This window comes from Aquila chrysaetos, chromosome 12 (assembly GCF_900496995.4).
Source record: "Aquila chrysaetos chrysaetos chromosome 12, bAquChr1.4, whole genome shotgun sequence".
Lineage (NCBI taxonomy): Eukaryota > Metazoa > Chordata > Aves > Accipitriformes > Accipitridae > Aquila > Aquila chrysaetos.
The window spans coordinates 42,036,408-42,062,063 of record NC_044015.1 but is presented as its reverse complement, the minus strand read 5'-3'; the positions used below and the strand labels follow the sequence as shown (position 1 = coordinate 42,062,063).

The 25,656-nt window shown below is 39.5% G+C and overlaps 1 protein-coding gene across 4 annotated transcripts; it reads right to left on the bottom strand.

Annotated features, from left to right (window-relative positions):
- Nucleotides 1-1,787: 1,787 nt before the first annotated feature.
- On the bottom strand, nucleotides 1,788-24,768 carry SRSF11 (serine and arginine rich splicing factor 11). Of its 4 annotated transcripts, XM_030031746.2 has the most exons (13): nucleotides 24,638-24,768; nucleotides 24,348-24,497; nucleotides 17,816-17,949; nucleotides 13,705-13,814; nucleotides 11,564-11,656; nucleotides 10,027-10,076; nucleotides 8,377-8,504; nucleotides 7,309-7,390; nucleotides 6,010-6,141; nucleotides 4,758-4,847; nucleotides 4,009-4,104; nucleotides 3,216-3,354; nucleotides 1,788-3,114 (listed from the first exon to the last, which is right to left on the bottom strand). In XM_030031746.2, the coding sequence occupies exons 2-13, from the start codon at nucleotides 24,473-24,475 to the stop codon at nucleotides 2,917-2,919; spliced, it is 1,380 nt and encodes a 459-aa protein (XP_029887606.1). In that variant the 5' UTR covers nucleotides 24,476-24,497; nucleotides 24,638-24,768; the 3' UTR covers nucleotides 1,788-2,916. The 4 variants fall into 4 exon arrangements, with proteins under 4 accessions (XP_029887606.1, XP_040983454.1, XP_029887607.1 ...); XM_041127520.1 differs by having other exon boundaries at nucleotides 24,348-24,651; XM_030031747.2 differs by lacking the exon at nucleotides 24,638-24,768 and having other exon boundaries at nucleotides 1,788-3,111; nucleotides 24,348-24,631.
- Between the last annotated feature and the right edge of the window lie 888 nt (nucleotides 24,769-25,656).

Genomic DNA, 25,656 nt, shown 5'->3' with positions numbered 1-25,656 from the left:
GGGCTTTAACAACTGCAACCCACAGAGTAGTAGGCATACGTGGTTCCTAGCTGGCATTTTCCAACAACTTCAGGTTTGGTCTAAAAATAGTTGCCCATCTTTGGTTGCAGCCTGCCAACAGACACTGGGAGAAAAGCAAGGAACCCCTTTCCCTCACCCTTCAGCTGACAATTAGCAAGTTACTCAATTACTGTGCTTCAGTGTGTCTTTTGTCTGTGAGCCATCAAGTACTAATGGGCGCTGCCTTGTTTGCTGTACAGTTCCAAGTGGAAAAACTCACTGCAAGGACCACTGTCAGTTAAATCCACCTGTAAGAATGCCAGAGGCAAGGAGCAGCTGGTACTACCTCAGGCTTAAACTCCTTCAGTAATGCAGAGAGGTGTTACATGACTTGGAAAGCTTCACCTCCAGAGGCAGGTGAGCCTCTGCACTACCATAATTTGCAAACCAACTTCAAATTACTAAACTAAAGTAGTTGTTCTTCTGGCTCAGCGCTCTGTGTGATGTGGCATACGTGTACCTGGGAGAGGCGGCGGCTCTGCTGCAGGTTCAGGCAGCAGAGGAGGAGGGCAGTGCCTCGGCTAAGGCTGCTGGAGGGGAACACTGCAAGGGGTTACGGGCTCTGCCACCGCTCACAGCACGGCTCTCCAGGCTCAGCCAACACGCACTCTTAGCCTGAAAGGCAATGAACCAAAGACACCTAAGGTTCTGTGCATAATTAGCAAATGCAGTCTAAACCCACCCCCGTTTCTCCAGTTTGTATTTGGGCTTGGGCAGCCAGAGGTACGCAGTTAATGCACAGCACAGACTTGGTTTGTTAGTAAAATAAACTAGAAACAAGTCATTTAATTACATGTATCCCCTGATCTACCATCTTGAGGTCAACACCCTGACTTGGTCCTTCGTTAGAGCATGTGAATGACTTTCACAACAACAAGGTCTAAGGATCAAGGAGGTTTACTTTATTACTATAAACCGCTTTATGTTCTTGCGCTTCACATAAATATCCTGATGACAACAAAAAAGGCACATCTATGAAGACATCATGCACCTTGTCTGTGTCTATTTTTATTTTATTACAAGAACAATCACTCCCTCTCCACTAGAAATAAAAGCCTAGAACTGGTTGTATGACATATACCTCTCTGTATTGACAAAATACTCAAAACAGTTGGTAAAAATTTACATTTCTACAAATTCTAAAAATGACACTGCATATCTAAATGGCAAGTTCCACCTTGCCTGGGACAAAAGGACAGTGTAAAAAGAAGGTGGTTTGACTCATCAGATTCAAGAAATTCAAGCATCACTTACAGTTTCATTCCAAAACTTACTGATTTAAAACAGTAAGTTTTCAGTTGACATTTACAGCCTACTTTATATGCACAAAGCACTCGCTGCTTCTGGTTTCTGCTCGTCTTCCATTACCATCCTGAAGAGGTGAATGTTTATATTTCAATTAAAATACAAAAAATTTTTACAAATACATATTTCTTTTTAAAAGTACTTGTCCCATAACACCTCTAGATTCCCATTTAAGCCCATTCCCTTCATTCCCCAAAAAAGTAAAATAATTCTTTCTTTAGTGTAACATACTTAACTAGAGCTAAAATGGCAGGCTTAGCAGCTTTCTCACTGCACTTACAGGTTTTGAAGAGATAAGAGTTGTTATGGTCTTTTTAAAACAGGTAGATGAAGAAAGATGTATACTCTAAATGAACGAGGTCAATTTTCATACATTCAGTGGTGTAAATAAATACCAGCAGAGTTTTATAGGAAAGTGAGTATAAGTTTAAGGGTTTTATTATCAAAGTTTTGTAAAACAATTTCAGAAACTGTACATCAACATGGCACAGACTGTAGCCTACTTTTGTCTTTTTATCTGCACAAAAGTAAAAGCTCTTGAACTTCGGTAACTAAGAAAACAGCTTGCCTAACTACTTTGCATATAACATGGAATCACTGTGTGCATAAGATTACTACTGCAGTGACAGTAAACACAAATTTATTAGTTTATACAACTTGAGATCAAGTAAAAAGTACATTATCAAGTAGACTTGCTTTTAAAAGCATACGAAGGTCAATTTTAAAATGCACTACCTTTTTGCAATGTGTTTAGCTCTAACAAATAAAACAACCTGGATTATGAAAACTGCACAAATCAACCTTTAATCACTGGGCACTGATCAAGCAGAGATTTTCACTTCCCAAGGCTCAAAAAGAAAAGCTAAGAACCATTGCACCTTGCCTGAGATGGATTTGAACTGACAGATTTAAAAAAGCCCTCAAAAAGGTTAGTGCATTTTAACTTTGTCAAAGCCAAACAAAATCCACCGGGAAAAACAAAACAAAACAAAACAACCCCAGCCACGTGGCTTAAAAAAAACAAAACCAGAAAACTATCTATATCAGAATGCTTTTTTTCAGATGTACTGTCAATTTTTTTTGTGTAGTCACACTTAAGACCCTTAAGTAGATCCACCATATGTTGTAGGACTTTAGAACATTTAGGATGTTTCTGCCACAATCAACATGCAGTCAGTGCATTCCCTATACTGCTCTATTACTGCAATGAATCAAATTCTAGAAACACTATCATAAGTGAGCTGATTTACTAAAGGAGATCATACAACAAACAGTCCATGCCTGCTGTAGATGCATGCAGCTTTTTACTTTTGCTTGAAGCATCACCAAGTTAGTAAAAATTGCTTGGCTACGCAATCCCTTTCGGCCGTAACAAGAATGGTTACCTTTCTATAAAGCTTTTGATGTGAGTTAGTATCAGGAGATTTACAAACCATGTATAGCTTAGAGCTGTATACATCTAGATTTAGGATTAACAAGTACAGCATAAAAGAATCACACAGGAATGACACTGATGCACGTCTGCAGCTGTGTTCACTGCAAAGGCAAAATTCAGTCACTCATATCCATGTCCTCTTCATGATGATCATCCCCATTTACTTTGGATTCCCTTGCTGAATCTCCACTTCCTTTATCAGCAGCAGACTCCTTTACTTTAGGGGAGGAAGAATCTGCCATTTTCTTTTCTTCCTTTTTCTCCTTCTCGCTGTCATATCCTTGTTCTTCTTCGTCATAATCCCTTGTGACCTGCTTTGCCGAGATAAAAAAAAAAGTAAAACTTGCTTTCAAAGCCCCTGTTGGTTTAACACTACAGTACAGGCAGTGAAGTTAAAACAGGTTTTTAAACATACTTTCACATCTTTATCACTCTCGGATTTTCGTTCTCGATCCTTCTCTTTGTCTTTGCTTTTTTTTTTCTTGCTTGTTGACCGCTCCCTCTCATCTCTACTTCTCTCCTTGTCTTTATCCTTCTTTTTTTCCTTTTTATGCCTACAACGATAAAGTATGTATAAGAACGAAAACCCCCAACACACCATTCCATAACTAAAAGACAGACCATATCCAGACTGTTACCCATAGTTCATTACAAATCTAAAGGCAGAAATAGCGGTGTGCAACTACAATACACCATTCCCTTTCAGAAAATAACCAAACATCCCAATTTCTTAGCTCTGGATCAAACACAAGCACTACAAAGCGAAGTCTAAGAAACACCGTGTTAAGAATAGCAACACGATAGCGTTTTATGAAGGAGCACCTCAAGTTCCCCATATAGGGAGAGAGGATCACAAAACGCCCAGGCCCACCCAAAAGTCAGTTGACTCCCATTGTACAGAGCCAAACGAGCCAGGAACTCTGGATATCTCCTACTCCTCACCCCTGGAATACCTCAATGTTTGGAGCTCTTGGGCACTAACAGAGAAGCTCTATGCTTGAAGCCAATTAAATTATGGTAAAAGCGGTAGCAGGCAGCAGAGATCCACTCTCTCTCAAGAAGTCAACCTATGGGCTGGGTATAAGAAACAAGCCAAAACACACACCATCTTCAAAACAACCCCACTGTGATCTTTGCTGTAGTTCACATATTGGGAATTTTCCACCCAGGCACCTTTTTTTTTTTTTTAAGCCAAGAGGCTTACTGACCTTCTTGGAGATGGGGACCGGGACATTTTCCTTTTAGGAGACCTGGGTTTTTTAGGTGACCGTGTTCCACTCCTGCTTCTTCTACGTCGTCTTTCTCTGCAGGAAAGACAGATCAAAGTTTATTGGTGTTTTTTTGTTTGTTTGTTTTTTTCCTAAATCTACAAATACATCTCTGGCTCCAAAACCAGCACTGTTCAAAAGGTGGTAAATATGTATAACTCAAAATGGTTATTTACTATTAGCAGTACTGCAAAGGCCACACAGTTGCTGATCAGCAGAGTAAGTTGTTTCCTGTTCTACCTCCACCTTCATGAACAAATTGCTAGCTTAGACTGTAACAGGGATACTGACTCTTTTTGCAAATAGAAACAAAACAGTTTGTTCTTGTTAATATTGCAAGTTAATTTTGGAAGTTTTTAAAAAAAGAATGGCGCACATTTTGCATGTATTTATTCCATAAACCAGGAAAGAGTTTAACGTGACCTCAAAGCATCATACTCTCTTTGATACAGAGCAAGCAGAAACTATTTTAAGCCCAAACAATACCTCCAGAAACTTACTGTATCAGGAAAAAAAAAATAATGCATCTTATAGACATAGACAGAGAGAGTATACACATGCATTTGTGCATATACCCAATATATCCACAACAGAATCATCATCCTATTACATACAAGAATGTTCTTTCTATTAAAGTGGATAAAGCATGCTGGAAATAAAGACAAAGGAAAACTTTCATGTTACTGTACCTGCTTGTGCTTCTTGATCGTCTAGTTGTGCTGTAGCTTTTGGGGGGAGTTTTAGAACGTTTCTTTTCTTTCTCTTCCTTCTTTTTATCCCTTTTAGTAAAATACAGATTTTAAGTTTAAGTCATTTTCAAACTATTCAAGTAGCATTCACTACTTTTGCTATGTAGGAAAAATGAATGAAGACATGATAACTACACTGGATAGCATATACTGTTTAGTATTTCTGGGGCCAGTCACATTACATTAATGGAAACAAAGATTACAATTATCTACAGCAAAATAAAAGAACAGCTCTTTTATAGATTCTGTGTAAAAACAGCACAAAATCTGCAAGTCCAGATGCTCACATTTCCTGCTTTCCAAAGACAGCTACTGAGTAATGCAGCTAATGCCTGCTGCATCTGTGGACTCTTAGGAAAAGCATGTTACATGTTTTTACGTAACTAACTGTGCACGTGTATAGGGCAAGTGTAATACAATTCTACAAGACGTTACAAGAGACTGTGACTTTTAAAAGAGCCACTAGCTCATTTTGCCCTTGGTTTTTTGTGGGTTTTGGGTTGTCTGGGGTTTTTTTGGGTTTTTTTTTTTGTTTTTTTTTTTTTAAATTAAGCACTGTTGTGGTTTAACGCCGGCCAGCAACAAAGCACCACGCAGCCACTCACTCACTCCCCTCCACCCAGTGGGATGGGGGGAGAGAATTGAAAAAAAAAGTAAAACTTGTGGGTTGAGATAAGAACAGTTCAATAGGACAGAAAAGAAGAAACTAATAATGATAACAATAATAAAATGACAATAATAATAATAAAAGGATTGGAATATACAAGTGATGCACAATGCAATTGCTCATCACTTGCTGACTGATGCCCAGTTAGTCCCTGAGCAGCAATCCCCCCCCCAGACCCACTTCCCCCAGTTTACATACTGGCCATGACGTCACATGGTATGGAATACCCCTTTGGTCAGTTTGGGTCAGCTGCCCTGGCTGTGTCCCCTCCCAACTTCTTGTGCCCCTCCAGCCTTCTTGCTGGCTGGGCAGGAGAAGCTGAACCCTTGACTTAGTCTAAACACTACTTAACACACTGATGTTTTCAGTCGTTGCTATCAACATTCTTCTGTACTGAACCCAAAACTTGACACTATACCAGCTACCAGGAAGACAATTGGCTCTATCCCAGCCTAAACCAGGACAAGCATCAACATTTAATAATTTCACTTCTGGCAAACAGAACAGATTTACTGAAACAATTACCTGGTTTTGGATGTGCTCCTAGACCTTCTGCTTCTCTCTCTGGAATGAGATCTTCTTCGCCTTGGACTTTTAGATCGCCTCCTGCTTCTTGATTTTGAATGGGACCTTCTCCTTGATCTGCTTCTTGATCGTCTACCAGTAACACATTGTACATGGGAGTTAAACGTATGAAATTTTGATATACTATTCAGAATCCATCTGATCAGTGCTAACGGTATTGTAATGCACAATGATATAGAAAACAGAAATATAGAAAACAGCAGAGGACTCTCATGGAGTCTGCCAAGGAAACAGAAAAAATACATGCACAAATGCTAAATGTCAAAGAGCAATGATGCTTCAATCAGCTCTCTTATTGCTCTCCTTGTAAGAAAATATCAGTCCTATTGTAGAGGAAAACTGGTAAGTCACGTTGAAATGTGAAGAAATTTTTAGAACACTAAACCAAATACAAGCCAATTACTGAATATGCAAATAACAAAGTACAAGTGGGAAGGCCACAGTTAAAATGGCTTTGCACAGACCACTGCCATGCACTGCCTACTTTGAGTTGACAAGGCAAGAGCATAAATGAGCCATATGTCCTTCTGTTTGGGTAGGACAATATTAAGTTCTCTAGTCAGGATTCCGGAACAGACCTCATCTCCAAGTAAATCATAACCTAGAAAACACTGGAAAAACTTTTGTCCCAGACACTTCCACTAACCTGAATTTGCTGCACATACTAGCAACAAACAGTCCAACAGGTAAGCATTTATGTACGTAAATAACGATGCTCAGAGAAGCCTCCTAGTACTTGGTTTTAAGACAAATTGTAATTACCACATGAGCACATTGGAAAGAGACTGAAGAAAGAACAGAGGTTTAAGGAACTATTGTAAAATGGACAGCCTACAATGGCTTAGGTTTTCATAGTAGTGAGGGCTGTGTAAAAACCAAGGCTCTGTGCTAAGGTGTTTCTTATCTGATACAAGAAACAATTTATTGTTAAATAAAATCAGAGTCCAAACACTGCTAGGACTAGGTGTCCTGAACTTCTTTCTGCAGTAGTTTAAAGTATTTTTGAGGTATTTTTTCCTATCACCTCTCTCCCACTCTTTCTACAAAACCAGAGGTAGGGCTCCATCTCACACTACAGTCTAGCCAAACCACAGCCTCATCTTTAGTCAGACCATTTGCATTCTTCCCTCTCCTCAGCCTCCATGAGTGAAGTGTCACTTCCAAGAAGTATTTTTGAAGGAATTGTTTCAGCTATGTGGTTGGTTTTTTTTTTTTTTTTAAGGCAAATAAGCTGACTACCTGTGTCTAGATGAAGAAGGTGTCCTTCTCCTCCTTGAGCGTGACCTTGATCTTGAATGCCTTCGTTTTTCATCTTTTTTGTCTGTAGTTAAAAAGGAAAAGCAGAGTAAAAAACCCACTGTTATTTTACCATTCAAAAAGATTTTATAAAGGAAAGGAAGTTGAGCTTCACGCTATAGATATAAGTAAGATAAAGAAAACCTAAAGAATATTTTGACATTTGAAATCAAGGCTTATCTATCCTTTTCCTCAAAAGATGACACAAAGAATGAACACATGACAAAGACATGTATGTGACATAAAACCAACATAAAGTTTTACGCAAAATTGAAGAAATCAAAATTCAGAAAATGTTTAATTAAAGTCAGTTAAAAGATGATAGCTGCAGGGCAATAGGAAGTCTTGTTAACATTTCAGAATCTCTGCCATTTTGTGAAGGGCTAAAGAATCTCTCAAATTATTGTTTTGACTTTCCCACAAAAAGCCTCAACCAAAACAATCAGCACATTTTTCTGGTATAATAAAAGAACAGGATCTCTATTCTTTCCTGAAAATGATCAGGAGGCTGCAAAACTCTGTTTTCAGTGTTTCAAGTTACTGCTTCTCAGATTTGGCGGATCTGACATTTGTGGGTGAACTGTTGCATCTTGTTCTAAAATAAAATCTACTGAACTAAACTAAAAAAAAAAAAAAAAAAAAAATTATCTGAAAACTTCCACAGATTAGGAATTGAAAGAAAGGAAATCATCCTCAAGAACAAACATCACTAGGATGTCAAGTAGTTAAGCCACTTGCTGTTTCCACTGAAATCTCAGAGATGGCAGTATGAACTTCAATTTTCAAATCAAGTGAATTTTGGGAAAAACAGATGATTAATTCCCTGCATCATTCTGCAGGACACATGCAGCATTCACACTGTAGGACAATTAAAAACCTGTCAACTATAGAATAAGTCACTATAGAACGTGAAAGCATTAAGCCAATATTTTGCAGACCATTAGCTTTTATCATATACTAGGTGAAAACTCCATCTTGAATTGAATGAGGTATTCTATGATTTAAAATTACCTGGCTCTATAGCAGCAGAAATTAATGACTGTGCTTCTCGTACTCTTTTCATAGCTTCTTCTATTTCTTTACTGGAGGTATCTGATTTCAGACTTGGTGAAACAAGACCTGCAGCTACATGGTTCAACCTGGTAAACAAAAAACAATTTCAGAAATTCAGTATTGATGAATCCAAGAAATACATGCCTCCGCTGTCAGTTTGCAGCCTATTCAAAGTGACTGATATAACTGAATCAGAATCCACCTGCGTTTTGTCACCATTCAGGTAACAGATTAGCAAGTCTAAGACGTGACATCTGTGCTGAAAACAGTGGCACAAGATACTAGTTTGTATGGCTCTTAGAATTCCAGTAAACTGTAAATAGCAGGAAAGTTTGTATTGGCTTGCACAGATATGACACTTTTCAGAACATTTTTGTACAACACAAATTCAATTCTCATTGCCTGAAAGAACAACTCCACAGGAAACACAGTAGAAGGTCAGTTTCCACTTTTATAAGCCATACTGAGAAGCCTTCAATCAGTGATGAAATTTAAAGTTCAGAAGATGTGTTCTACAAGGCAGCTTTGAAGCCAACCAGGTATACCCCAATATACCTGACTGATGTTTATCTAATTCATTATCTTGGGTAACTATTTTGTTCAATCAGTTATGCATTCCCTGCTTACAGAAATGTCAATTTAAAATAGAGAGTAATATGCCAGAACAGTATTAAAAATGAAGATAGATCACATATATAGCTTTATCCCCAGTATAGATGAGATGGCTCTGAATTTAAAAACACTGAACAACCAAACAGGGTTAGAAGAACTCTATTTAGCTAATACAGCAGCAGGGCAAGCACACACTGATAAGCCTTCCCGAAGCTGAGAGTTCAAAGAATGCCCTCCAAAGCTTCCTGCAATTTGCAGTACAAGGGCCTTGTGAGGCAGATGTGGTTTCTTTGCATTTAGTACACTTTTCATTTACTAATTCGTCTAATAGCTTTTTTTCCATGGCATAAGCTTTCTTCATCCTGTTGCAACGTTACCGATAGCTTAATGGCACACTAAAACATTAAGTGCTACAGTTGTGCCCTACTTGCTGTCTCCATGCCACACTATTTTGAACAAAGTTATCCTTTTTCTGAATACTGAAATAAAAACTAGCACACACTTGTGCTTACTGTTATTTCCTCCCTTTTTCTAGCAAGTAATAAGACATGCTGTCTTTTGTTATCTTCTGACAGCTGTAACATACATAGACTCTTTTATTATCATCTGTTGCAACAGTTGCTGGTCTCAGCTCCTTCTCAACCATAGCCCTTTCATTTCAACCTTGCAGGATGTAAGGTGTTAGCTGCACCTTTACATTACAGACACAGAAGCGACAAAAATGGCACAAGAAAAACTGAATTGCTGTCTCTAGCAAAATGAAATCCCAGAGATTAACTGGTGTTATTCCATAGATGCAAGGCTGAATAATCTTCATTTCCTCCCCCTCTTCTCTCTCCCATAGCAAAGAGAGTCTGCACAAGATCCCCATGACACTAGTTTTCTCCAACCTTAATTACACCCAGCAGGACAAAGATTGGATACTACTGAATCACAACAGATATTCCAGAGATCAAGTGTCCTGCAACAGAAATATTTGTAAACACTGATACTTACTTTGGATCCACTGTGCTCATAAGTTTTAGTAGTTGATCTGCTGCAAGAGACTGTGAGAGAAAAAAAAAAATTAAAACCACGTTGGAAGATGTGTATGCTTAAGAAGGTTATCTCCCTCAAATGTACACTCAGCAATGGCTAAAGCAAAAAGTCTCTACAGATGAAAAAAACAAAACAAAACACAGCCCAAACAAGTTACAGACGAAAAGGCATACTGTTCTGTTTTAAAACTTGTAGATGGTGGTGAGGGTGTGAGCATCACTTTTCAGCGGTACTTACGTACTTTTTTTTCCACAGCAGCCAAACATAGGCCCTTTCCCAGACAGAATCAAAGAACTTCAAAATAAAAATACACTTCTGGTATTTACAGGTTATTTCTCTGTTACTTCAAGAGAATAGAGACCTCATTAGACAACTAAGTTGCCTATCCATGGGAAGTCCTCGATGTCAATTTATGAACAAGAAGCAAAAGCTTCTTTACTCTAAAAATTCCACAAAAAATATGGATTTTGCAGCTCCTAGGAAAATCCAGATATTACTACAATTGGTCACTTCCTGTACCACTGGTGTATTAACAACTAAATGTTTGGTCCCCACTCATTTTCTTTATACAGAGCCAGCCATGTGCTGAACCCAAACAGTTTGTTACAATCAGCTGGCTTAATGGACAAAGGAAACAATCCTCGATCATACCAAATTTATATTTTTCTAATATGCATTTAGAAAGCTTATTTTTTTTCGTTTGTTATCTCATTATCACCATTATTTGCTTGTTACTACACATGGCATGCATAAAGAGAATGCTAAACGATAGATTTCTTAGCAATGCATTAAATTATTACTACTTCTTGTACCTGTAAAACATGTTTTCTGTACAGTACTTGGTTCTTGTATCTTAAATATTAACTCAATATTCTACTCACTATTACTTAGTACTTAAAGTCTTTTTTTATATAGTTTTAAAGAGACTACAGTCTAACAAAGTCTCCTCAGTATTTTCTACACCTACAAAATTAAAAATCAAACAATTTTTTTTTACCGTAAGTACGAGGCAGGTTCATAGCTTGATAATGACACATATTTGAAATATTTCATTACTAGTCCCAAATTATTTTTTAGGTCCTTTCAGCATTTAATTTGATACTCCTACAGATACTATTTATTCCAAACAGGTGCTCAGAAAAATCAATCACTGGATTTTTCAGACAGTGGCTGTTAAACTGATATAAATGAAAATTACTGTTAAAACAGAAAAGAGGATAGCAAAAGAAAAGTGTTCATATATAAACCTGCTATGCCAAGAAACAAAGACGGCATCCTAAGAAGTTTAAAGAACCAGCAGCCTGTGCAGACTACATTGAGCCAAGCCTTTAATTAAAAGTAGTATTTCATAATACTTCTTCAAACCTAGGTAAAGTATTTCCAGATCTTCAGGTTGTTGTTTAATATACTGGTGAACACTAAGAGCATCATGTATGCTAGTCACACTACGTATGTGCTAGGGACAATAAAGAAAATTTTACAATGTGTGCCATACCTGAGAGTTTAAGTTAGCTCCAGGAAGCCCAAGAGCAGCTAGGGCAGGATCAAGAGCAGGAGCTCCTAAAGCAGCTAAAGGAACAGCACCAATCTGTAATAAAGACAGCAATTAGACAAAGCCATATTCAATTGATAAAAAGCTCTTAGATCAAGATTCCCAAGCATTAGACATAAACTTGAACTGGGTTTTACTTAGGCTTGTAGCTACAGGAAACATTATACTAAGGTCAGTGAGAGTATTTCAGTTTTCCTTATTCAGGTATTCCAAAGCTTAGTATATGAAAGATTTTTTTTTTCCTATTATTATTCTAAAATGAAATTCTGTTTCCTCTGCATCCCAATGGGGCAGGGCAGGGGGGAGAAGTGAAAAAGTAAAGCATTCTACTACATTCAACAAATAGTTTAAAATGAAATTATTTTCCAGTGTTAAAATTCATTATAAGCTTCTGAGCCAACTACCGCGTATCTAAATCAATTTAGGATTGAAATTAACATGTTTTATGTTAAAAGACAACATAATATTATTACACCTCTGCAAATTTCTCAAATTTGGCTAAAACTGGCAAATGGGTTGAAAAGCTACTGGAAGATTAAGTAGGATGATGGCATAGGTCTGAATTCCTTAAATTAATCTAGAAGCCTCATGAAAGAACCTAATTTTTTGGCCACTTAAAGTGAGATGATCAAAACATATACTGAAAACACAACACGCACTGTGCTAAAAACCACATGATCTTATGTTAATCAAACACCATGCTGTTGCTATGAGGTCTTGCTCTCCCTCCCTTCCTTCTCACTGCCTCCTTTCTGATTGCTCTGGCACTTGAGACTCATTTGTCAACCAATTCAACCCACTGAGCCGCCAGAGAACTTATTTTTGTGCTGTCTGCATCAAGCTAAGACATCATCCTCACTAAAGGATCTGATGAGCTCCAGAGCCATCATAAAAGCAGCAGCAAGAGCATGTAGTCAAGAGCAAGGGAGCAGAACTTTCCACTTTTTGACAGTGAGTTTTTCGGTTAGCTGAGCTCTTGAAACTGTATAGGCTTCTCCCTGCAATCTCGAAAGAAAAAGCCACGTTCCCATGTACTGATTTTGTGAACATAAACTACAGCTCTGATTTGCTTTTTCTGAGTTAGATGCCCAACTCTCAGTAACAGTCAAAAGGAGCTACAAAGCAAGCTTTCAAGATGAGTTTAAAAAAACAAATGACCATCCACCACAATTTTCCATAAAATGGATGTGAAATAAATTCTGCCATTTAAGTGGATCGGGAGTAGGCTGGGATTCAGAATGACAAAACTAAAACCAAGGTGGTTCAACAACCATTTTCAGGAATTTATACACATACAGTTTTTGGTGAAAGAAATCTTTAAGATTGTATTTGTTTCTTCCATCCCTTTCCTTGAGTTTCCAAGTTAAACTTTAGACTTTTCCCTCTACATACGGTTAAAGAGACCTTCTGAACAACTCAATGGCAAGTATATCCTTCATGCTATCAGAAATCATAACACAAGCTAGCCAAAGAAGACCTAAGCACAAGCTGAAGAAGTAGGTTTGAGAACTGCAGAATTAATGAATTCTTATTAATTTGCCTCTTGCAATTTGATTCTCTGTTCTCTAATAAGATATGTGCTTTGACTGAAACTTTTTCCACAATGTATTATTCTTACTGTTCATCTTCCACATGAATTCTTGTGCATTTAGAAAATGAGCAAATACAGGGTACAATTTTTCCCCCTCAGTTGGAGTATTAACAGAAGGTATCTCCACAGCATACCAACTCCTTGAACTTCACAAATTTAAAATCTACGAGATCTCTACCGCTTGTCAAATCTGTCTGTAAGTGTACAGTGGATAAAAGAGGGATGAGAGGGATATAAATACAGGGCCCCTGAGATACCAGAAGCGTCATATTAGGGAAAGAAAAGTATCCCATCTAGCAACTTATCACTGCTTTGCCACAATTCATATCAGATAGCTGTAACAATCCATCGAGGTATATAAACTAAAACATTCTAGGAATCAGCATTAGCACATCAGTCTATATATCCTGAAAAAAACAACAGAAAGTAAGTTAGAATCTAACAACATACATCTAATTGTTTCCCCTGACTTCAGTCTAACTGGAAAGCCTACCTGAGAAAGTGGGTTGGGAGTAGGCAGGAGTCCACCTCCAGGCAGCAGACCTGCCACAGCATTAGCTGGTGCCAAGAGAGACAAAGCCTTAGTCTCATCAGGAATAACTCCTGCAGAGAAATAGCCTTGCATTAGAATGCATTCCATTCCAAAGGCAGAAAATACACAAATACACCCAGAAAATGTCTCCCTGATACACCACCTGAGTTTGTTGAAAGTACTTATGTTGGCTAAAATACAAAGCTTGATGTCTATTAATATTTATCATTAATTTTTTTGTCAGAATGAAACTTCAATGTGTGAAAATTTGACTGTTCCTTTTTCTCTACAAATGGTTAAGTTTCTAGAGCAAAAAAATAGCACAATACACACTACTTTTTTGTTAACACTGCCAAGATTTCATCACCTGTACTCGATTTTTAAGTCATGAACCAAACGTAAGCAAGCACAGTCGGTTCTCCAGGGGTGTGCTCTCAACTTTCAAAAGCTGTTTTATGAACAACGACTCGTGTCGGCTGCTTCACTATAAAGCACACAGAAAAATCAAGATACACAAGACAAAAAAAGTTTGATTTAGGGGTTAATAATATGGTACAGTTCACTATGTTTTCTTTTACACCTACCATATAAATTTTGTAAAACTTAAGAGAAGGTATGGAAATATTTTTTTGTTGAATCAAGCGTAGGGCTTTTGCTGACTTGTCAAATGAAAATGAAAGTCTCTGCAGATCTTCAAATACACGCTGTGTATGTGTGTCTGTGGGTGGATGGGTGCATACATACAGTATATCGTGGCACATTCCTTACCTGTGCAGTAAAATGCATTTGTTCCAATATGTGCCATGCTTATTGTACCAAGAATGCTGCTACATACTGCCATTTCAGAAGAAACTTCTGGCCCAAAATCTTGCAGCCAACTAAGACAAGTGTCTTATTTTACTGCCTGCTCTGCACATATAATTGTAAGGGTCCTACTACGAAACAAGTAATTAGGTAGGTATTTTTATTCTATCCAACAGCAAAAGCCCTATACAGATGGATTAATTTGTTAATGTGCCCAAGCCCCCAAAATGAGAGTTCAATAAAACAATTTTACTATATATTTGCAAATACCAGTAGTGTTTCTGTAATACATATTAAGAAACTGCATCTCATCATAAAACATACAATATGTACAGGGCACTTAAGAGAAACTGGATAAGCTGCAGAAGAAAACTGTTGGGTGGTATTTTCAGCAGGGCCTGGTATATAGTTCAGGCTGAACCAGGGAAAAGAACTGTAAAACACAACAACAAAAAAGAAAAACCACTGTTAAATAAAGGTAATGGTTCCTTCCACCTATACTGAGAAGTGCCGATAATATAAACAAATGTATAATACACAGCACTGTTATCTTGCTTGTGTCATTGAGCTGTCATCAATTTAGATACCAAAAGTTATGGAGGGAGAGGGGGGAAAAAGGTCATTTAGATAAAGGGCATTAATGCATAAATATATTAACATACCTACAGAGAGATTATGGGGTAATTTTGCATGCAAAATTATGTCTCAGAGGATATTTATAAATTATATCTAAACATTTCAAATTAGTGCAACTACAACATTTCTGGCATCTAAATACAAATCCTCAGACTTATCTTGAGACACCTCATAGAAGATCTGCATCCATTAAAAAAAGTCATGCATCTGATCCTCTAATTGTTTTTTAAAAAAGTATTTAGAAATAAATAAACTACAATTTTAAAAAAAGCAATGAGGCCCCTCACCAGTTAATTTTCATGCTTCAAGAGTTTTTTTTACTGCTGCTTTGTTAGAACCATGAAATACTGCATGAATGTGTAGAAATGAAAGAAAAAGAAACAGACAAAAGAAACAAACATTAACCAAAGAACCTAAATACCCCCCCCCAGCCATCTTTAATCTTAGAGTTCCTTCCAAATCTAGGAATATCACAGTGAAAATTACAAATACTAAACCTTACCGTAGACTTTGTGTTTAGTTCTATAACACAAAGCAACAGCCAACACCAAAATGTCTGTGTATGCTAAAACTGGAGTGCGCTTGTGATATAGGGGATAATTATTGCACTAAACAGATAATAAACATTTACTTCAGTGACAGGCAATATTAATACAGAATCATCACAATAGAAAATAAAAGATAAAAGGGCCCAGTTCAGCACAGTAGTTAAGCATACGCCTGGCTTTAAGCACATGAGCAATTTCACTATGGTTTTAAGAATCTTGCTGTATCGTGCTTAAATAGCTTGTTGAATTGGGACCCTGGCAGTATGCATTTGCAGGGAAAACTATACTCCAGTACAGGGACAAAAGCATATGATTACACAACCGGGGGGCATAACTTTATTGGCTGAACATATCTCTTGTGATATGCTACATCATCATGCCAAAAAGATCAACATTCTGAACTGCTAGAACACCACAAGAAACAGCCCATGAGGAACTCCTCGATTTAAACAGGCCCATTAAAATATTCTACTTTATTAATTTTATTTTTTTACACAATCTGAACCAAAACTACTGGGCAGATTTCTCTATGTGCCAGATTTATCCACCATCAAGCACAATGGACAAAGTCAGACTGACAAAGAGAAAAAATGTTTTTATCCTTACTGGAAAAGTTAAACACTAACATTCTTCACCATGGGCCTTGGAGAACATTTCAGTACTAAGTCAGATGGACTGTTGCTATATCATGCTTTAATACAAAGACGAGGACAAGATGCCTTTCAACTATGCTATTACACCTAAACTAGCGAAAGCAGAAGCAGTAACTCAATGGCAATTTCAGAATGTGTTCTGTACTCTCAAAAAGCAGCATGTCTCAAACAAAGGTCATGCTGCAGATTCCTACATTCCAGAAATTAAGTTTTCACATCTTTCAAGTTTAAGGAATACAAAGATAAGACAGCTCCCCAGGCCTCAAAAGACAGCCTACAGCATTACAATGTCTTGATTATAGGTCTGAACCCAGGCCATGTACCAAATTTATTACTGTAGTATGACTTAATCTGCAGAGATTTTATATAATTCAAGCGATCTGGGAAAATCCATTATTTCAGAAGTAAATCAAGAAACAGTACAATGGAAATCAATTACTTCTAAAGCAAGTCTAGAAGAGTTTAATAAGACTTCTGTAAGAAGAGGTGTCTTCTCAGCACTTTGTTTTTAAGGTAAGTTCCAAAAACCCTGCTCATTGCCTTTGAAATTACTGTAACACCCTAAAATGTAAAAATAAAAAGAAGAAGAGAGAATGTAGTTAACAAGTGGTTACACCAGGAAAACACTTGGGGACTTGAGTGCTTGCTGGCCTTTAGTTAATGTCTAGAATCCCCTGTAGCTGCAGAGGACCCACTGTTTTTCAGTCATCTGGAAGGGCTTTGCATTTGCCTTCTCCACTACAAAAATCACACACACAAATAACAGAGAGAAGAGTTTATTATTTAGTGAAATTCTATAAAATATATCAAGGATGAACAAGAAAACTTGGAATAAAAAACTAGTACCAGTGCCCATTTGGCACCTCTTGGAAGATCTCACTTTCAAATTAAACCATAATTATTCAAACCCTTGGTATACTGGACTTCACAATGAGAGCGAGTGCCTTTTTAGGGAAGTTCCCAACTAAATGCAGTGGCAGCATATCTCAAAGAAATGTTAATCTACTCTCCCATGCACTCTCAGGGAGGGAGAAACCATTCTCATGAAGAGATTTATGCCTATGTGAAAGCGGCAAACAATTCTTAAGGCAAAATTTCCATAAAATGTTGATCTGTTTGCATAAGTCTGTTTGGGAAAAATGTCTCATTGAGACCGATAAAGAGCAAAATTTGCAAATAATTCTGCCTAAAACGTTAATATTCTAAACTTAAAGACACACAAAACCAGTAAGAGGTAAACTTTCCACTTTCATTCAGTGTCACTAGATAAAAGAAATTATTTAAACCATAGGCCAATGGCAATATACCAAGGGTTTCAAAATGTTAATATCTTACACGTTTGACATTTTACTAATCCTCATTTTTGTGAGCTATACTGGAATAAAATGCCATCATACGGTGGCTTCATAGGCCATTAAACAATTCACAAACCTTCTGCATATGGTACGACTATCAACGCTCTGTCAACGAATACAGTGTTTGTCAGATGCTGGGCCACAACTGCCGAGTCAGGATCATGGAACTTTACAAAACAGACACGCGATGAAACAGGCAAAGGAGAATCACTGAAAAAGAAAGAAATAAATTACTTGGATGGAAGCAAGTCTGACAGTATGAAACTTCTATTGCCTCCCCACTTTCACCAAACCAGGAAGTCATAGGGGACTATGGGATACTTCTCTAGGCAAGAACGTGATTTCAGGTTTTGTATCAAACATCATTTTGCATGACCACAGATATGAAATTACACTGAATGAAGCCAATTCACTGTAAAATTGCAGAAACAGTTTTATTGCCTCATTTGTAACTGGACATTAATGCTACTATGCACAATATATCTATGAGCAGTCACCTAAATGCAAATTAGTTTTCGTGACCTGTCTGTGAGAAGGGAAGGAGACAAAGAAAAACTTTGCTCAAGAGAGATAAAAAGTTACCTACTACATATACTGCCTAAGTTAACAAAACCAGTAGTTTTACACTCTCTGCTTTAGGCCCCAAATTACTTATCAAGATAAATTATGAAAGGAAGAGGGTAACGATCAAAAGACCACTATGATTTTATTTATCAACACAATTTCATAAAAGCTTCTAGACCAAACTCATTATGCTTCTTCCCACGCATACAGAAACTCCCAAGTTCATTCTGAAGGGATGTACACTCCTAAACACGTGTCTATCATTCAGCAGTAACAGAACTAAACACAAAGAAATTCAAGAAGCTCAGGCAAGCAACACTACTAAATCAGTAAACATAGACCTCTTTACAAGATAGGTATGTACCTACTCCTGAGTGTCTGTCAGCAGAGCTGCATAAAAAATCCCAGACTTGGAAAATACAAGAGAACGCCAAAGTTTTGAGTCACTTGAAAAAACGAGAAATATCTACTTCCTACAACAGGAAAGAATTGTAGGCCATACAACTGTGCCCCCCCTCCCCTCCCCTGAAACAAAACAAAACCAAACCCCCCAAAACCAGAGGCAGAATCAACCCAGTACAGGTCCAGAATGGGTTTCAAAAGCCCATATATCCTGAAAATGGTGCAGATTTTGCTTTAATCAGACATATAAGCTAAAAGACGGCAAGAAAAATTGTTATGCAGACACAACTGTGCAGCAGCAGAGTTAAAAGTTGCCTCCAGAAGTCGCAGGCCAGGTCCTAAACCCCTAGTTTCTAAAACAAGGCCAGGGTATGTGTGCTGTTCAGGTCTGCCCTCCAGCAACAGAGGTGCAAATCAGCCTAAAGAGGTAGCTCTGAAAAATATTCACTAATTCTTCATGACAAAGATCTACCTTTACTAACTAGATTTCCAGAAACAGTTGTAAGACTAGCTCTTCAAAACGCATCCCACTGCCAAAACAATTTTATCTGGGTTGAAGAACGTTGATCAAGTCTTTAAGCACTGAAAGTGCAAGGAGAATTGTCAGAATTCAGGAGAAAGGAGAATTACTTCAACATCAATGAGACAGACATCCAAGATCTATTTTTGTTAGTACAAATGCCAAAAACTATCTAACCTTCACCACCACTGAGATAGGCTCAGCTCAACATGCAAGTTATGCAAACTCAACAACTGCCCTAAACGTCTATCAGATCACACTCTAAATTTACTTTAAATTTAACCTGATGTTAAAAACTAGATTGAAGCCAGTGTATTGCAGCTTTTGAAATATTACAATTAGGAACATCCACTTCACCCAACATCTTGCAGATTTATTAAATTGTAAAGTAACATTGTAGCAATAAATGGCACAGAAAATGAAAAATTGAAACTATTAGCTCTTTTGTATCTACAAATACACAGTAGCTTGCCAAAATGTTGCCTTTTTAAACTCCTTTGCATAAAACCATAAAAACCAAAGAAGCACTAGCAGAAACTGTTTTACAAAATCACAGTAGTAAAATTTTAAAGATAAGTAAATCAAGGAGTTATGGCATACCTGAATGGTATACTAATCTAAGTTCTAAAAAAAATTAAACAAATTATTACATCAATGCAGTACAGTATTTTCAAGCTTTCTTAAAATGTCTGTGATAACACGGAAACATGAAACAGAGTAGATACTGTTTATATACATGAGTATCACTACATACTAAGCTGTACAGCTAGCTGAATCTACAAAAACAACTGAAAATACGTAAGGCTATGCTTATTCAGCCTGATATTTAATATAAATCAGTGTATTTAATTTTTAAAAATGTATTTCCAGTCACTCTGAAATCCAAGCTGTGGCTGAGCAAAATTCATCAAGAACAGAATGTTCTCAACAGTTACCAAAAAAAGGCCATCATTATTCTAATTCACCAGGGATCGAAAAATTTAGTAATTCTCTCTTAGACATCATGCCAGTGAATACCGAGACACACAACGTTTTACTGTGGTTGGTGTCTGAACAATGTACCCATTCTGAAGTACAGTAGATACTGAAATACAGCAGATAAACAGGGAAATCCAACCTTCATATCATAACCTCTAACTCTTGCTCCACCAAAGTTCCCTCATATTGCAACCAGCATCTTAAGTATTAAATCTGATTTTTTTAAAGGGATATTTCTGCCACTTACATAAACATTAATACTGGCATTATTACTGATGTAAAATCAGGCTAGAATCAGGCTGGAGTGAATAGATTGTCCATGCAAGAGATGTTCTTCAACATTACCATGTTCATTGGGTGGGAAGAAACAGAGTTTAAAAAAACCCACAAACAGCCAAAAACCAAAAAAAGAACCAACCCATGTGCTTCACTTGGAAACAGAAGTTGTCATCCTTTTCTCAGCAGAACAACTACCAGTAGCAATTGCAAGTATTGCCAGCATTCTGATAGAGTCCATGTATAACTTCCATCAGCAGTTATTAGACAAGGCAAAAGATCTTACCAATTACTATGCCATCCAACGTATGAAATTATGAAGTATGCTCCTAATTTTATGAAGCTTTAACTCTATAGACTGTATTTTCCATCAGATGTGCTTTTTTCTTGGTAAAATTCTCTGTCCATAAAAATTTGACTGGATCACTCATATCTAAAGAGCAAGACCAGAGAAAACATTGGTTTCTCTATCAAACACCAGTGGCATAAGACCTCTTATGTCCAAGTTTCAGAGCAGAAACTTAAGTTTTGATGGAAAGGCAGTTTTCATATGCTGAACAGATTATGCTGAAATCAGCTTTTATATATATATATATATATATATACACACGTGTGTATATATACACACACCTTTAAAAAAAAAAAAAAAGCCCCCCCCCCAAAGGACTCTCCATTCCCTCCACTTTTCAGTTTTGCCTACCATGGAGGATGAAGCTATACAGAATACAATACAGAGAAGAACCAGGCAATGGAGTTGGGGAAAAGCAGAAGGAGGAGGGAAGAAAGGGTATGGGGAAGAAAAATGGAGGAATTCACAGAGCTGGTTGTGGATTAAAGATGTAATATGAAGCTGAGATATACATAAAATGTGTAATAGCTGATTAAATAAACTGGGATAAGGAGATGGATGAGGGGAAAGAAACAGAAATGTAGAGAAGCTGAGGAAGTTAGATCTGATCTGGAAGTCCAGGAGAACAAGGAACTTCTACAGGGGACAGCAGAATCAGAGTGACCGAGAGAAAGATGAAACAAATAAGGAGGTAGAGCAATGGAAATGGGACTGGTTAGTCAGAAATACTATATGCAACAAAGAACCCCAGTATAATCTGGGACATAAAGAGATTCAGATTATGGAGAGAATTTACAGATTGCAATTTATACCCTGTACCCCCCCAAAAATGGATGAACACCATGGGCAGGGAAAAGTCAAGACCTGAAGTATAAAGAAGAAAGAACAGAAAAGGCTTTAGAAGAAACAGATGAAAGAACCTGCCACTATTAGAGAATATACCCCTCTTCGGTGTGAAATGAAATCAGAGACTCTAAAGCATTCTGAGTTCAGGTCCCTGAGCACCCCAGCAGAGACCTGCAGTGGGTCCAGAGGTGTCAGAGCCCTTGGCATCTCTGTATGGACAGCAACACAAAGGAAATGACACAGAACCTACTTCAAATAGTAAGGTTAAAAATTAACCCCAGTCTGAAAAAAGTGCCTGGTCTAGTATCAACCACCCAATCTTTATAAGCAGTTTTCAAAAATGCTATTTTTCCACCAAGACATACATTCTAGATTGAAGATATATGACAATGTTCACTTCAACAGCTATTCAATATTTGGTACATTTTCTGCGCACGGCCTATTTAGTGACACTATATTTCCTGTTCCCTATTGATTTCTTCAGTGGCTTTTCTACAGTTATAGCTTTTTTGTAAATACTAAGAAATCTTCACAATATCCCTACAAGATGAAGCAGTATTATCCTCCTCTTTCATTAAGGGCTTTGAAATACAAAAGAAATTCAGGCCAACGTTTTAAGTAATTTTTGGTCCTGCAATTTGAGATATCTGCCACCTGGGTTACTGGAGTTATTTGCATCTTGTTGCCTTTTCTCCCTCGGTGCATAGCCTTCACCGACACAACTGTAAAGGCGGTCAACTTGGTATTTTTCTATGTGACAAGAACACCAGTGCCAGAACAAAGGAGGCAGAAGTCAGCAGTCAAATGCAGGAGCCTGGCCTTTTTGCAGAAACAAATTTACGCCAGGACACAAACCAGTAAGCTTGCCCTAAAGACTTGTATCTACTAGTATCAAACATTACAGACACAAGGGCACAACGCAGATCTCCCTCTTCTCTTCCCACAGCCCAGCTCTACAACATATCCATCACAGATTTCTCTCCAGCACACAAGCCCAAGACAGATCCAATGCTTGTACTGAGGAGGGTCCTGTGGGGCCAGTATTTCACTGCACATTTGTGCAAAGGACCCAGATTAAGAACGTATATATAGACAGTCTAGTGTATGGTAAAAGGAGAGATGCTGGGCTGGGCTTTGGAGATTTTTTGTAGAGCACTTCATTCTGATACCATAAAAGTAATCTTTTAACAAATTAGTTAATATGTATCTAAAACTACAAAGTTTCAGAAACAGAATTCACCTATATTAACCTTCCTTAAAAATTAGACAAAATATTAAAATACAGAGCAGCACATCAAATAACTGCATCTGTTTAAAGGTGAGTTACTTTGCTGGCTGCCAAGCGTTAATGGTTCTGCCATTTAAGTATAGTTGTCCCAGCTATTAACAATGCAGCTCTCCTGCCTGGAACTGTCCCTCAATTTCAGTTACATAAACACTGCGTTTCCTTCCAAGCTTCAATTTCCAACACGAAATTGCCAAAATCCAACCCAAAGTAAAAAACTGCAAGAACACCAGAAATGCTGTTTCTGAATTTGCATATATAACCAGCTGACAGGATGGGTGAATTTTCCTGGTTTTGTGCTGGCAGGGATTGAAGACTCAGTGATGACAAAAAGAATGCTTTGTGATAGCCTTTTTTTTTTCCTAAAATAAAAAAATCCAAATAGCCTTGGGTATTAAAGATAATTTGACTGTGTTCTTGTTTGATTTTTCTCCAATCAAACAATCCTCCTTCATCATGCCAAAAAGAAATCTTTTCACTTACGTAATACACATGCGAAAGATCAACATATAATGACGTTGGGTTCTGCAAGACAAACCAAACCGACACAACCAAAATCAACGGTAACACCTAATGTAATAAATGCGTATTATTTGCAGGTTAGTCATTACCTGCCCGTTTTGCACAGAGTTCTTTGCAAGGAACGCATATTTATATCAAAATTTTAGTTCTGTGGCCAACCGTCCATAAACTACCTACAGTTCCAGAGGTTAAACAAGGCAGCAAAGGTTAGCGAGACAGCCCTGCAACAAACAGCTCGGAGGGCAAAATGTGCATCCGGCAGGGAGAATCACTGCTTTTTCCTCCACGCAGGTGCATAATTACGTGAAGAATTCCAATTGCAGGAAGAACATAAGCTCTTACGGGGACCCAGTCACTCTCCCCGAGCAGGGGCGTACGAGAGCGGCTCGCTCCGGCCCCACGCACCGAGATTCGCGCCCCCCCCCCCCTCCCCAGCACACCCGCAGGTGCATAATTACGTGAATAACTACAACTGTAGGAAAAAAATAAGCTCTTACTGGTGCCCAGCCGCTCTCCCCGAGCAGGGGCGTACGAGAGCGGCTCGCTCCGACCCCACGCACTGAGATTTCCCCCCCCCGCCCCCCCAGCACACCCGCACGCTGCCGGCCGCGGGTGGCGGGGATGGCGGGGGGGGAAATCTCGCCGCCTCGCAATCGGCCGAGCTCCTAGGCGACTCGGCGCCGAGCCGGGGGCGTGGGCAACCCGAGTCCCGGCAGTCTCGCCGCCGCCAGCCGCCATGGAGGCGGGCCTGCGCTGGGGGAGGAGGGGAGGAGAGGGCGGAGGCGGCGGCCGGGCCGCGGCGAGGCGGAGGAAGGGGCCCGCTGCTGGCGGGGGAAAGGAAGGGAGGGGAGAGGGCCGCCACTCACTCGGGGGGGAAGAGGCGCAGCTCCTCGATCTTTCCGAGGAAGCCGAAGAGCGTCCGCATCTGCTCGGAGCTGGCGCTGGGGGAGACGTTGGTGACCTGGATCACGTCGGTGCCGCTGCTTGAAGCCATTGCGCTGCCGCCCGCTCCGCTGCTACAAACACATCGGGGAGAGGAAGAGCGCGTTAGGCCCGACCAGCTCCTCGCTGCGGCTCCTCACGGCCCCTCCTGCCGCCTCCGGCCCGGCCCGGCCTGGCCCAGCCGCCGCCGCGCACAAACCGCCGCCCGCCTCACCAGCCTGCCTGGGCCGCAGTATCCCACAATCCCCCGCTGCCGCCCTCCCTCCGCGCAGGCGCGCGAGGCGCGCGGGCCCCCACGCAGCCTCACGGCTGGCGGCCTAAGCGCCCGCGCATGCGCGCGCCCCCGGCCTCCGCCGGGAACGCGCGGGGACGGCGCGTGCGCAGGCGGGCACCACCCACCCCGCCCGCCAACTCCCGCTGGGGGGGGGGGGGAGAGCTAGGCTCCGCCTCCGCGCGCGGGAAGCGCCGCACATGCGCAGAGCGCGGGGGGGGGGGGCGGCCGTTGGCTGTGGGCGGGAAAGGCGTGAGGTGGCGGCCGGCCGCCTCTCGCCTCAGGCGCTGAGGGGTCTGAAGGACGCCAAGGTTGGCGGGGAGGACTGAGTCTGAGCTGTCCTTCGTGCCGATAGCACATCCAGGTGGCGGCTGGGGTTCCGGAGTACTTCTGGTCGGTCTTAAGAGGAGCAGACGGGTCTCAGAGGCCTCAACCTTGGCTGGGCTGAGCGCGTTGCTAACAGTGCCCTGCCCGAGGTGTTCTGGATGGGCTTGGTAATGCTGCTTGGTCCTTCACAGCTGTAAGCTTAACATTGCCGCATTTTAAACAGGCTAGGTTAATTGGTACATGAGTTAATTGTATTTACATAGAGATGAGCGGAGTGGGTGTTTTGTTGCCTGAGCTCACTGAGATGAATGTACTTTGAGTGCGCTGTATGTTTTCTGCTCTGTTGCTCCTGGCATCAGATTGTGAATAAAGCAATATTACTTCCAAAGTCCATGAAAGTGATTTTTAAGTAATGAATATGAATCATTCCAGGAAGTTTAGCCCTTCCCATTCCTTGTCATGGTTTCTGACCCTGTTATGAACCAGCTTCAGCTGCTTAACTCCTGCCTTTCCAAATACATCTTCCTCATATAAGATCAAATATAAACTGAACTTGAAGACTATATACAAAACTCTGGGATCTGCAGCACTTTGTTATTTCAATGCTCAGTTGAAACGCCCAGTGTGTTCTTGCA

Coding starts and splice junctions, on each gene's coding strand:
- SRSF11 (XM_030031746.2), bottom strand. CDS start 24,475: ATGGCTTCAAGCAGCGGCACCGACGTGATCCAGGTCACCAACGTCTCC. Junction 8,505..10,026: donor ATGAGCACAGTGGATCCAAA/GTAAGTATCAGT, acceptor TTTGTTTACCAG/GTTGAACCATGTAGCTGCAG. Junction 7,391..8,376: donor TTCTGCTGCTATAGAGCCAG/GTAATTTTAAAT, acceptor TTTTAACTACAG/ACAAAAAAGATGAAAAACGA.